The sequence below is a fragment of the Halichoeres trimaculatus genome, unplaced genomic scaffold (assembly GCF_033239565.1).
Source record: "Halichoeres trimaculatus isolate MK-OKI-2021-1 unplaced genomic scaffold, fHalTri1.1 fHalTri1_scaffold_12, whole genome shotgun sequence".
NCBI classification, from domain to species: Eukaryota; Metazoa; Chordata; class Actinopteri; order Labriformes; family Labridae; genus Halichoeres; species Halichoeres trimaculatus.
The window spans coordinates 19,057,724-19,069,863 of NW_027437190.1; the positions used below are offsets into that span (position 1 = coordinate 19,057,724).

Genomic DNA, 12,140 nt, shown 5'->3' on the forward strand with positions numbered 1-12,140 from the left:
GAAAAATTTGCCAAATCTTCTCTGCCAGTGCTGAGCGAGTTATTCAGCTGTTGCTATTGAATCTTTGTTTTTAAACTTTTGGTACCCCCTAGTGCTGTCAACACAGTGCCTGACTGTGAGCACCTGTGAGCATTAGCTTAGATAAGATTGATCTGGATAGGGGCTGGGCTAGGGCTGAACGATTTTGGAAAATAATCTAATTGCGATTTTTTTTTGGACCAGTATTGCAGTTGCGGTTTAGCATGCAATGTTTTTTTTTTTTTTTGTTTGTTTTTTTATTTTTTTTTTTGTTTTTTTTGGGGGGGGGGTTATCTTCTGCAATATACCCTTAACACACAATAAACCATTCTATAGTATGACCAACATAAAAAAGAATACTGTCAACATACAATTCTTTCCTGTTGACCAGGTCTACATGTTATGATGAAATGAGATGAATTGATGCAAGTAACATATCTTTATTTGACTATTATAATCACAGTAGAATACTGACTGACTGGTTTTACTTCAACCCTTGTAGACATGTACTATTTTGCCAGAAAAAATGGCATATTGACTTTTGCTGGGTTTTAAGGAATAACTAGTACATAATACTATATTCCCTCCAGGTCAGTGTACATGAAACTTAATTTTATTTCATTTTTTTTTTAATTGCAGCCTTTGCGATTTAAAAAATTGCACTCTATTAATTTGCGGAAGCTGATGTTCCACTAAACTAAGTTGCAGTATTACTCAGAATGAGCCCTGGGACCATCTCCAAAGTGAAGACCAAGTTCAATATAATGGGAAATGTCAGAGACAGACTGTGTTTGTGGGGCATCCCAAGAAGACAACACCCATAAAAGATATCCACATGCTGTCAGCACTTGGAAACCCTTGGCAAATTTTTCATGGGCCCAACCCACATACTCAGCCAATCCTACAAATATACCTTACGAGTGTGGCACCATTTAAAAGGGAAGTAGACATGCTGCTCAACTGTATAAGATTTTTTTTTATAAAGAAGCTTTGATACAACAAAGAAATAATCAAACTCATCTACATTGGCCTATTTCTTGTGCTACGTTGGGTTATTTAAGTCATGTGAGAGATTTAATTTTAACAAAAGGATAATAATGAAATTTGATTTAAGATTTTCAGGTTTTTTTTAGATTAGATTTTGATGAGATTTAGACTTGATTGTGCTACAGACATTCATTTATACATTAATACATAAGTCATGTCAAAGTTCATTTAAAGGCTTAACACACAGGAACCATCATGAACCTAATGTCAAAGAACCACATTTATTTTGATGCTAATATCTCTTTTGTATCTAACTTGTGCATTTGAATACTTTTCCCGTCCTGAGGCAAACTTGTCCTGTGGGGTTCTTGTCAGTCAGCTTGCTAGATAGCCTTTGAGTTGCTTGATTATAAGTTAACAACTCAGATCTCCTGTATTATTAAGCATGGTCCCAAGCTAGTCATTAGCTCCCCTGAAAGTGCTCCAACATTCTACAATCACTCACCCAGACCGACCCAACTTTGCTCCTCTCTCTGTTTCATTTCATTTAGCTCCATTTAATATTCCACTCCACATTCACACAGCCTTCCCTGTAGCCAACAGCTCAGGAAATTAGCTGCCTAATAAGGATGAACAGCATAATGAAGTAATAAGAAATGAAACTGGTGTATTTGAGACTGTAAGACAAAAATCTGCCCCACAAATTTGTCACACATTACACACGGGGAGCAAATAAGGCTAAGCGCGCTGATAGAGAGCAGTCCTCAGGGCCTGTGTGACCAATGTGGTGTTGTGTTTCTCCAGACAAGAGACACACTTTGACATTTGATGAGGCAGTGGATAATATTATGTCCCTAAATAATGTGTGATTGCTTTCCTTTTGGAAGGAAAAATGTTCTTAATTTCCATAAAGTGAGCTGCCAGAAAGATGGCAGAGAAGGCAGATGATAGAGCTACACACAGACAAACCTGAAGCTTCTTACTGAGGGTGCATAACTGATAATATCTGTTGGACAAAACCCCATGCCACTCCCCAAAAGCATCACCAGATGCTTAGCTCACCATTTAAAATCTTAATTTTGCTATTTTCAGCAGAGAGAAGTTGTCCCTCCTGCAGGGCCAATATTCTCCACATGTCTCAGATCAGTGTGACACATAGGAACATTATGACTGCAGAATCACTGAATTGTAAAGATTAGGTGACAGCTATAATGAAACACTTGATCCATCTCTTTAAAGAGACTTAGTCTGTAACTGAAATCATGTCTTAGATTTAAGTGCGTTTCTCCTCATGTGAGACTGTCCGTCCTCTGTCGTTTCTATTAATTCTGTGCAGAGAATCAATTGGATAATGAGCCAGGCGAGTGCAGAACTTGCAGGCTGTTTCCTCAGTTGTCTGCTGAGCTGTGCCCTAGATAAAGAGTCCATTAATATGCAAAATGTGCTCGCAGAAATGAGGATGCAACTGTTTGAGTCTTATCAAAAATGGACGGCCAGACAGCCCTGCCTTGAAAATAAGTAGTTGTTTTGTGTTGCCATGGATAATAGGTGCGCAGTGCGTGCTGGCTGAAAATGAGCAAGGCCATTGTTAAAGTCTATTTGTTTGTTTTTGTGAAGGGATGTGAGGAAGTGAGCTGAGGAATGTATGAACCGTAATAGTCGTGCCTTGTGTGTGGCGGTGGAGACAGATTGAGGATAATTAGAAGATGTAACATGAAAGTCAAGGCAACTAGAAATAAAATTGAAACTGCACACAAACAAAAGCTGTATCCTCAAAGTGACTGCTCTTTTATAGATGACATCAGTGTCAGTATGTTGATGGTGAACAGCACCAGTGAATCTTTGCAGGTTGTGTACACTTTCTCCTTTACACTGTCTTGACAAACGATTCTTGTAAATGAACCTCAGCTCAGTTGTCGGTGAAGCTCTGCCACCGGCAGCCGATGAGTAAACAAGCTCTTGTCACAGTGAAGCAGAAGTGACAGTTTAGACGAGGAGACAGCTTGGAATCAAATGCTCTGCTAACCAATCAGGTGACACATGTCAAAGACTACTGATGGCAATCTGAATTTTTAATTAAACCTTCTCCCTCTCTGTCACTATTTCTTCACATTCCTGTGCCTTTTATCTTTTTACTCTTGAGTTTATCTTTTCTGCTCTCTCTGTCTCTTATTTTTCTTTTTATCTCTCCCCTTCAAGACCAGGAGTTCTCAAAGACCTGAAGACTATGGGCTCTATCTCCCTCTTTATCTTCTTTATCACTCTGCTAGTGCTCGCCAGACAGGTACGTTTATTCTCTAATAGTTTGAGTGACGTTATCTCTTCTTCTTTCCTCCATTCTCACCATCAAAGCTCCAGTAAACTAAGACATTACTGTTGTATTATTTGTTTTATGAGCATGTATGTGAAATGTAGTGTCTTTAATTTTATTTGGTTTGCACATTTTCTTTGAAGGTTGCACATTTATAGGGATGGGAATCCAAAACCGGTTCCTGTTGAGAATCGATAAGAAATGTTTCAATCCATTGATATCGTTAGCTTAACAATTCCCTTATCAATTCTTTACATTGTGCCAGAGCCCTCGGGCCTTACGTTGACTAGTCTGCTGCAGCTGTCTTGGCTTAGCAGTTAGATAACGTTTTCCAAGAAAACTCTGATTCGGGATTTTCAGCTTGAAGTTTTTCTGAAGAGTTGACTTCAGTAGATTCATATTCCGTACATTTGCCTTATTTACCAAAATAGCACAGGATTGATGCTAACGTATATGGGAAATTGCATTGATTTGCTAGCGGTTAGCACACATCAGCTTCAGAACAGAATTTCAACTTTCATCACAGAAACATATCACATCAACTCTTTGTAAAAAAAAATACTGAGAATTTCAAATGTCAAAAGCTAACAGGCTTATAGCTGACTCCATAACTACAGAAAGCATCCAAACAACTTAAACCATTGCTATAACCACTTTGAGACACTAGATGGCCTACTTGAAATATTAAGTAATTAACATTGTGTGCAATTTTTACCTGTTTCTGTATAATTATGCCCAGAAATATCCACACTCAGGAACCAATTACATTTTATTCACTTACAGTATAAACTCAATTAAATGTTGTTGACACAGAAAACCTGTAAAGCTACTTTCTGTACCAAGAAAATTCAAAACAGGAATTGATAGGGGAATCGATAAAGAATCAGATCAATAAGCAGAATCGATAAGGGCATCAGTATTGACAAAGTCTTATCAATTCCCATCCCTACGCATTTCTGCTTGCTTAGTCTGATTTTTTTTTGTGAAATGAAGTAATCTGCTTTGTGATGTGCCCTCTCTTCTACATACTCACAACCCTCCTTTTGCGGGACTTTATGTGGTCTTCTTAACCTTTAATGCTCTCTCACACATGAACACAGTTGACTTTGATGGATTGCAGTGCAGCAGGATGTTGCACCAGGATCATTGAGGTCATTGATGAGTATTTTTTATCTGCCTCACTACAGCCAGCTTTTAGAAGCTGAATGTAAATGCAAACAAAATTGGACTCTTGACACTTCGACTTCCATCTCTCTTTAAAACCTTTATATTACCTCAGAGCTTTGGGCCAACAAGTAGTAGATCCCATTCATCTTCCAGATGGAAGCCCACTCTGCACAGCTGATTCACTCAGTAGAGAAGGTAAAGCTTCTGGGCTGCTGTGCCACACTGTGCAGGAGAGGCATCATGGGAGCAGTTTGTCTGGCCTCCCTTAAGCTGCTCTGGGCTGGTGATTTAAATCAGCCTGCTTTGAAGTTCTCAGGTGGACTGAGATTTAGAGCCACAAGATGCAGGGACCAGAGACCAGTCATTTTGGAGAGTCATGTGCCTTCAAGTCCCTCTATTTTGGCGGTTTATGCTTCACAGAAGGGTGCTTATTGAAGTGATTGAGAACTGGGGCACTGCTGTTCTCTGGAGCTGCAGTACATTTCTGCTGCTTACGTCAGAATCAAATAAGGACGGAGCATCTCAGCATTACTATCTGAAAGCTGCTGTTTAACTGAAGCTCAGGTTAACATGCAGTAAATAATATAGAGCATGTAGACTGGCATATGTAGTATTTTACCCAGTGTGTGTGTGTGTGTGTGTGTGTGTGTGTGTGTGTGTGTGTGTGTGTGTGTGTGTGTGTGTGTGTGTGTGTGTGTGTGTGTGTGTGTGTGTGTGTGTGTGTGTGTGTGCGTGTGCAGAATGTAGCAACAGCGTCCTGTCAGTGAGAGGAAGCACAGCCAGGGTAATATTTCTGTTTAATATCAGAGCTTATTAGTTAATAGCCCACAGCTGATACCCCCAGGACAGCTGGGGGAATAAAAAAAATGTCTGCATTACACTTTTTTTCCTCCTTGTGGGGACTGAATTGTGTCTCCATGCATCTTGTGCCCCCACTAAACTGAAAATACCCCCACAAATATACTTAGTATTTCATGTGAGATGACAGCAAGGCCATTTTTTTTCACATTACACATGGAGTACATTTGCTCTTTGCATTGTTTATTGTGGTTTATGTAGAATGAGATAATCATATTTCAGGAATACTTGCTGAATTCAAATTAAAACCACAAATCTGAACATTATATGATAAATCTGTTTTCTATCATCAAATTATGGACGTCCCAGGAACAATAAAATGTATTAATATCTTTCCCTTGTATTAGATGTGTGTGCAAACAGATTTTGTTTCAGCACTAAGCACTTTTGTTTCTAATCGAAACCATCTCTCTTTCTCTTCTCGATCAGCTCATCATGCAAACATGTTTGTCCTTTGTTGATTCATCCTCTTTATCAGCTCAGTTCATCCTGTTCTGCTCAGGAACAGGTTTAAATAGAGTCATCTTCATGGAGCACCTGAGCTGCGTGGGCTTTACACAGTATGAATGAAAATCTAACACGATGTTACAAATTGTACCCTCAGCATTCACCCCACACCTATTCTGAAACATCTCCCTCTTATTCTTTCTCAGTCAGTCATTTTCAGATTTGCAGATTATTGTAATTGAAGCCACATGACATTTCTGTTATATTTCTATATATTTCTATCATCACTGATGGTGTATGTGTGACTAAACTGGCCTGCTCTTTTCAAAGTTTCCTTTCTATCCTGAAGCTGGGCTGTAACCCCCTTCTTTATCTGTGTCTGTTTTTTCTCTGTGACTTGATGGAAGCAAGCTGTACAGCTGTACGTTCAGTCTCTTCACCTCTGTGTCCTCTTGTAACAGAATGAATATTACTGTAGGTTAGACTTCCTGTGGAAGAACAAATTCAAGAAGGAGTGTGAGGAAATAGAGACGATGGAGAACCTCAATCGGGTTTTGTTGGAGAACGTTCTGCCTGCACACGTCGCAGAGCATTTCCTAGCACGCAACTGGAAGAACGAGGTTAGTATCCATACTCGTTTACAGGGGTGTAGGGTGTGTTAGCAGAAGTCATTGGGTAGTGGCTTGTGTACTTTGGCTTCATTTTTGGAAGCTGCTTTGCCATCAATCATTAATTACTGTCTCTAATACAAAGTCAAGAATTTTCTGTTTTTTTAAGAATTCCAATCAAACAACACAAACAAGGTAGCTCAGTTTGTTAACATATCAAAGCCTTTTAAAGAGTATCAGGAATGTAAGTATTTGTGGGAGCAGTTGTCTCCCATGTCTGGAGACAGCAGTGACACAGAGTTCAGTGGTTTGATTCTTGACCACAACCTTACATGACATACCTTGCTTCTACTTTCCCCTGTCCTGTCTAATGCTGGATACACTTCCTGGCCAAAAAAAGTCACACACTCTAATATTTGGTTGGTCCACCTTTAGCTTTGTTTATAGCACACATTCGCTGTGGCATTGTTTTGAAAAGCTTCTGCAATGTCACAAGATTCCAGTTGCATTCATTCCTCACTCTCAAATCAAAATCTTGCATTGATGACGGTAGAGTCTGACTGCTTGGAGTCAGAAATCAGTGAGGCTAACTGGAAAAAAGGCTTTAATTTGCTAGAGAGCATAAAGATTGGACTCTGGAGCAATGGAAGGAGGTCATGTGGTGTGATGAGTCCAGATTTACCCTGTTCCAGAGTGATGGGTGCATCAGGGTAAGAAGTGAGGCAGATGAAGTGATGCACCCATCATGCCTAGTGCCTAATGTACAAGCCTGTTGGGGTAGTGCTATGATCTGGGGTTGAGTTCAAAGAATGAGGTTAGCCGACTACCTAAATATACTGAATGACCAGGTTATTCCATTGATGGAGTTTTCTTTCCCTGATGCCATGGCTGTATAAGATGAAAATACCAGGATTCATTGGGCTAAAATTGTGAAAGAGTGGTTTAGTGCCTTCACCACACCGTTGGACTCTCTGGCCTCGCCCTGGGCTGGTTCCAATCATACCTGTCTGGAAGACAAGAGTATGTTTCTCTGGGGGGTGCAAAATCTGAGACACACACACAGTCACCTGTGGTGTCCCTCAAGGGTCAATTCTTGGCCCCACTCTCTTCATCCTCTACACCCTTCCACTTGGAAGCATCATCAGCCGGCATGGAGTATCATTCCACTGCTACGCTGATGATACACAACTCCACATAAAGACAGACCCTCCGTCCTCTACTTAGTCTTTTAGACGGTGAAAAACTCGTCCACGCCTTTGTCTCCTCAAGACTCGACTGCTGCAACGCACTTCTCATCACGACTCCTAGCAAGGGCCTACAAAAACTCCAATATATCCCAAACTGCGACGCTAGGATCCTGATGAGGGTGCGCAAGTATGAACACATAACACCCATCCTTCACTCCCTCTACTGGCTTCCAGCTAACTCACCATTAAATTCATTTACAAAAAAAAAAAAAAAAAGCCACAGTGATGAATGCTTGATGTAATCAAAGCTTAAGGTGGTCCAACAAAATATTAGAGTGTGAGCCCTTTTTTTGGTGGTGACTCTTTTTGGCCAGGCAGTGTATTTGATGGTAAAGGTGTTAGGAAAACATAGACATACATCGTGATGAATGGAGGTGAACTGCTGTTTTTGAGATTCATGGAAATCGCTTTTATTTAAGTCATATAATCATGACAACTGCAACTTGCCACTCAGTATGAAAATGATGAATTAACTTTAATGATAACATTAACAGGCTCAGAGATACAGTAATCTGCTGAGTCGCCTGCAGGACTTCCTCATTTATCATTTCAGACGTTTTAGCTTCAGAGAGCTTCTCACACTGTTCCAGTGAAAACTTTTACATCTTTGAAAGTTTGGAGGGTGTGGTGGACTGGAGGTTATGAGGGTTTAAATGAAATTGCTGCTTCTGCTGCAAATTTTCTGAATGAAGAGTCAGCAGATGACTCTATCCCTGCAGCTGAACAGGATCCAGGAGAGCTGCTGCTCTATTGGGTTTTACACTCGCTGTAATTTTGAAGGTGGTTTGGATGATTTGCCTACTTCCAGTTTTCTGTCTGATTTAAAGCCTGTGTTTTGTAGAGTCTGTGGACCATCTTATGACTCAACTAAAAAGAAACTTTCAAGTATTTAGAGACTTTTAATGATCACAGGCAACTGTAGTATTTATTAATAGTGGCTTGTGTAAAATAAAACATTTCAAGTTGTTTTGCTATGTTGGACGCAAGTAGAAAAGTCTGCGGCTCAGCATTTTCTTGTAATCACTTTGTTCCTATCCACAGCTTACATCTGTGTTTTATCTTCTTTTGTCATGCAGGATCTGTACCACCAGTCCTACGACCTGGTCTGTGTCATGTTCGCCTCCATCCCCGACTTTAAAGAGTTTTACACCGAATCTGATGTCAACAAAGAAGGATTAGAGTGCCTCAGGCTCCTCAATGAAATCATTGCAGATTTTGATGAGGTAAAGAACTCTCCCTCCCGCTGCCTCTGCAGCATCTTACACATGCACCATGAATACTAAAAGCAAAGCAGAGCATCTTTTTTTAAAACGAATGAACTCTGAACTACTTGTCTCATAAGTAAGCGGTAACCTTTTGTGCTGATAGCAGGAAATTTTGAAAAGCTCGTACAGACAGGCAGAAAGAAAGAAAAAAAAGTCGTGCTTTTAATGATTTCATAAACCTTTTTTTGTTGTTGTTGTAGCTACTTTCCAAACCCAAATTCAGCGGTGTGGAAAAGATCAAGACCATTGGCAGCACTTACATGGCTGCTACAGGGCTGAACTCATCACCTGGACCTGAGTACACATCACAGGTAGACCCAAGACTCTGGGTTTATGCCTCGTTACTTACTCTTCTGCTCCCTCACCGCAAAAACAGCTTTTGGCTAATCAAAAAGTTTTCTGTTTGCAGGAGCATGACCGGCAGTACATGCACATTGGGACCATGGTGGAGTTTGCGTTCGCCTTGGTGGGGAAGCTGGATCTTATCAACAGACACTCCTTCAATGACTTCAAACTCAGAGTTGGTAAGTTACAAAAGCTACATTAAAAAAGCGTCACAGGATGGTTCTGTTTGTTTAAGCTGCTAAAAACTAACCACAGTGACAGCACTGTTAATTGAGATTAATTTTACCTGCTGGGAAAGTCAGTGAGAGCCAAAAGGAAAACAAGCAGAGTGCGATGAACACTTTCAGATTTCATTAGAAGTCATTTGGGATTTTTTTTCGCCTTTCAGACATCAGTTATAAAACCTGGACTTAAATATGTGCCTCGCTGCATCCTGGAATAGTTTCCTTCTTTCTGTTTTTAGAGCACTCGTTTCCCGTAGGAGTACTGGCATTGTCTTGAGAGACGCAGAGGGAGATGTGTACATGTTCTAATAACTAGAACATGAAACCAATGTTCACAGCAAGACACATAGCCATGGCAACACAACAGCAAAGAAAAAGAGACTGACTAAAGAGAAAGAGGCAGAATCAAGAGGCTAGCAGGAGGTCAGGTCTCAGCTCACTGCGTGTAGCAAGAATCAGAGTTCGATACCGTCAAGCTGTCGGGGAAGATCGCAGCTTGGGATGCTCCATTTACCCAGCAGTGTGCGTGCGTGTGACTGTTCATCCCTGCTGTTTCCAGGCGGGTTTAAAATGCACCATCAGAGACGAATACAAGTCCTCACCCACCGGGACAGACAAAAGTAGAAGCTGTGTTCCTGTGTGTGCGCGCCTGTGTAGATTTCATTTTCCTGGAATCTGGACATGACTAAGAAGTCAGAGTGAAGAGAGGCCAGTGTGATGTGTGTTAAGCTGCAGAGGTGCCAGGGGTGTGGGGATGCTGGGAAACCAGAAACAAATACAAAGACAAAGAAACGTTTACAGAAGTGTGTTGATTATGTCTACTGCAATGAGTGCTGATTGTGTTCTTTGTCAGGTATTAACCACGGTCCAGTGATAGCTGGCGTCATTGGAGCCCAGAAACCACAGTACGATATTTGGGGGAACACAGTGAATGTAGCGAGCAGGATGGACAGCACCGGGGTCCTGGGGAAAATACAGGTAGGTGAAGGAAACATCTAATCCAGTGTGAATATACAGAGTACAACATCCAGTAATTAAGACTAATGTCTGTAAATCCATATGTAAAGATTTATTTAGCTGCTGTTTGTCGCAGTTGGATTTGAAACGTAACTACTTTAAATTTGTTTTGGGTTTTCGAAATGATTTCCTTTTAGAGAATGTAAGCGCTGAAGGCCACAGACGAGACAATGAAGTATTATGATGTTTATTCACAATGTTTGTTTTTTAAATGGAAATTTTTCAAAAGTAGAAAGTATGAATAACAAATGAATTGAAACTTTATATATTTTCTATGATGCATTCAGGAACAGGCTGGTGTGAGAAGCCTCATTCACCAAGTCCTCTGACATGAAGCTGTGTTTGAAGTCGACTGCAGCTTTGCTCCATTTTCACATGAAAATGATGTTTTAATTCAGCACAGATGTTTGAAAGATAAAGTCTCCTCTGCAGGGACATTACATCAACTCAGCATCATGTGACATCTTCCAATCATTCTCTCCCTGCCGGAGCGCTGATAAGATGTGTTTTTCACCTGCCTGGTGAGGGGCCGTGAGATGTATTACACTTCACAGCCTGGGAATGTTTGATAGAGCCATCTGCTCCCAGATTGCCTCGATTACCTTTTAGATTTTCAGAATAATTCAGAGGCAGCACGCAGAGATTTTTCATCGTTTTAATTCAGTGCCTGTTTATCAACCCGACAGAAGACGTCCTCATTCTGTGATCTTTGTAAATTCACCTGATGTTCAGTTGTTGCACAGTTTTGTATTTTGTCGATGAGCTCTGAGCTTAGAGATCTACTTCATGTGGATTCTAGCAATCTTATAAATTTGTAGGGTTCAGAAAACACTGTGGAAGTTTTGTGTTTCAGAGCAGCAGGAACAGCAGAGTCTGCTATTTAACGGATTCCTCTCAGCTCCTGGAAAAGCCTTTTTTGGAGAGCTGAGTGTTTTTGCCTGTGGGGATGTTACTCAGTCATGTAAAATGAGTTAAACCATCTGATTCTCCCTGCAGGTGACAGAGGAAACGAGTCGCACCCTGGTGACCCTGGGCTACATGTGCTCTTGTAGAGGCATCATCAACGTGAAGGGCAAAGGAGAGCTCAAGACGTACTTTGTGCACACAGAGATGACCCGCTCACTGTCCCAGGGGAATGTAATGCCGTAACACTGGTGCAGAAAATGACCACTACATGCAGATGTTCCTTTGACATGAAGATGATGTGATCATGTGATAATTTGTTGTAACAAAGTATGAGAGATGAAGGACTCAGGTTTGGTTTCCATGTTGCATTGTGAGTTATCTATGCCACAGCTGTAGAATACATTTAGTCACTTATGTAACTGTAAGTGTAGCATGTACAGCAAGTAGGCAATAACCTCTGACATATATTGTGAAATATGAGTGAGTGTTGGGTGCAGAAAATCCATAACTGCAGAAGTTTTGAGAGAAGAACATGAAAGGGTTTATTTTGCATCATGATCCAGCTCTTGGAGACATGTGGTGGAGACTGTCACAAACTCCTCCTTTCACCATGAACATCAACAACAGAACATTCCTCAGAAAAGAGCAAGGACACGACAACTCCAATAAAGAAAACAACACCGGCTTCACAAATAGAGAAAAGTTTGGCAGAGATTAAAGCTAACAGGTGGAAGATCTGA

General features: G+C 40.7%; 1 protein-coding gene across 1 annotated transcript in view; it reads left to right on the forward strand.

The window, feature by feature from the left end:
- Positions 1 to 11,873, forward strand: part of adcy2a (adenylate cyclase 2a) — a 64,012-nt gene extending 52,139 nt beyond the window's left edge. Inside the window, 7 exon segments of the mRNA XM_074684116.1 lie at positions 3,205 to 3,289; positions 6,250 to 6,408; positions 8,720 to 8,866; positions 9,109 to 9,219; positions 9,318 to 9,432; positions 10,331 to 10,455; positions 11,491 to 11,873. Coding sequence (XP_074540217.1) covers positions 3,205 to 3,289; positions 6,250 to 6,408; positions 8,720 to 8,866; positions 9,109 to 9,219; positions 9,318 to 9,432; positions 10,331 to 10,455; positions 11,491 to 11,643 — 895 coding nt within the window. The 3' untranslated portion in view covers positions 11,644 to 11,873.
- The last annotated feature ends 267 nt before the right edge of the window (positions 11,874 to 12,140 follow it).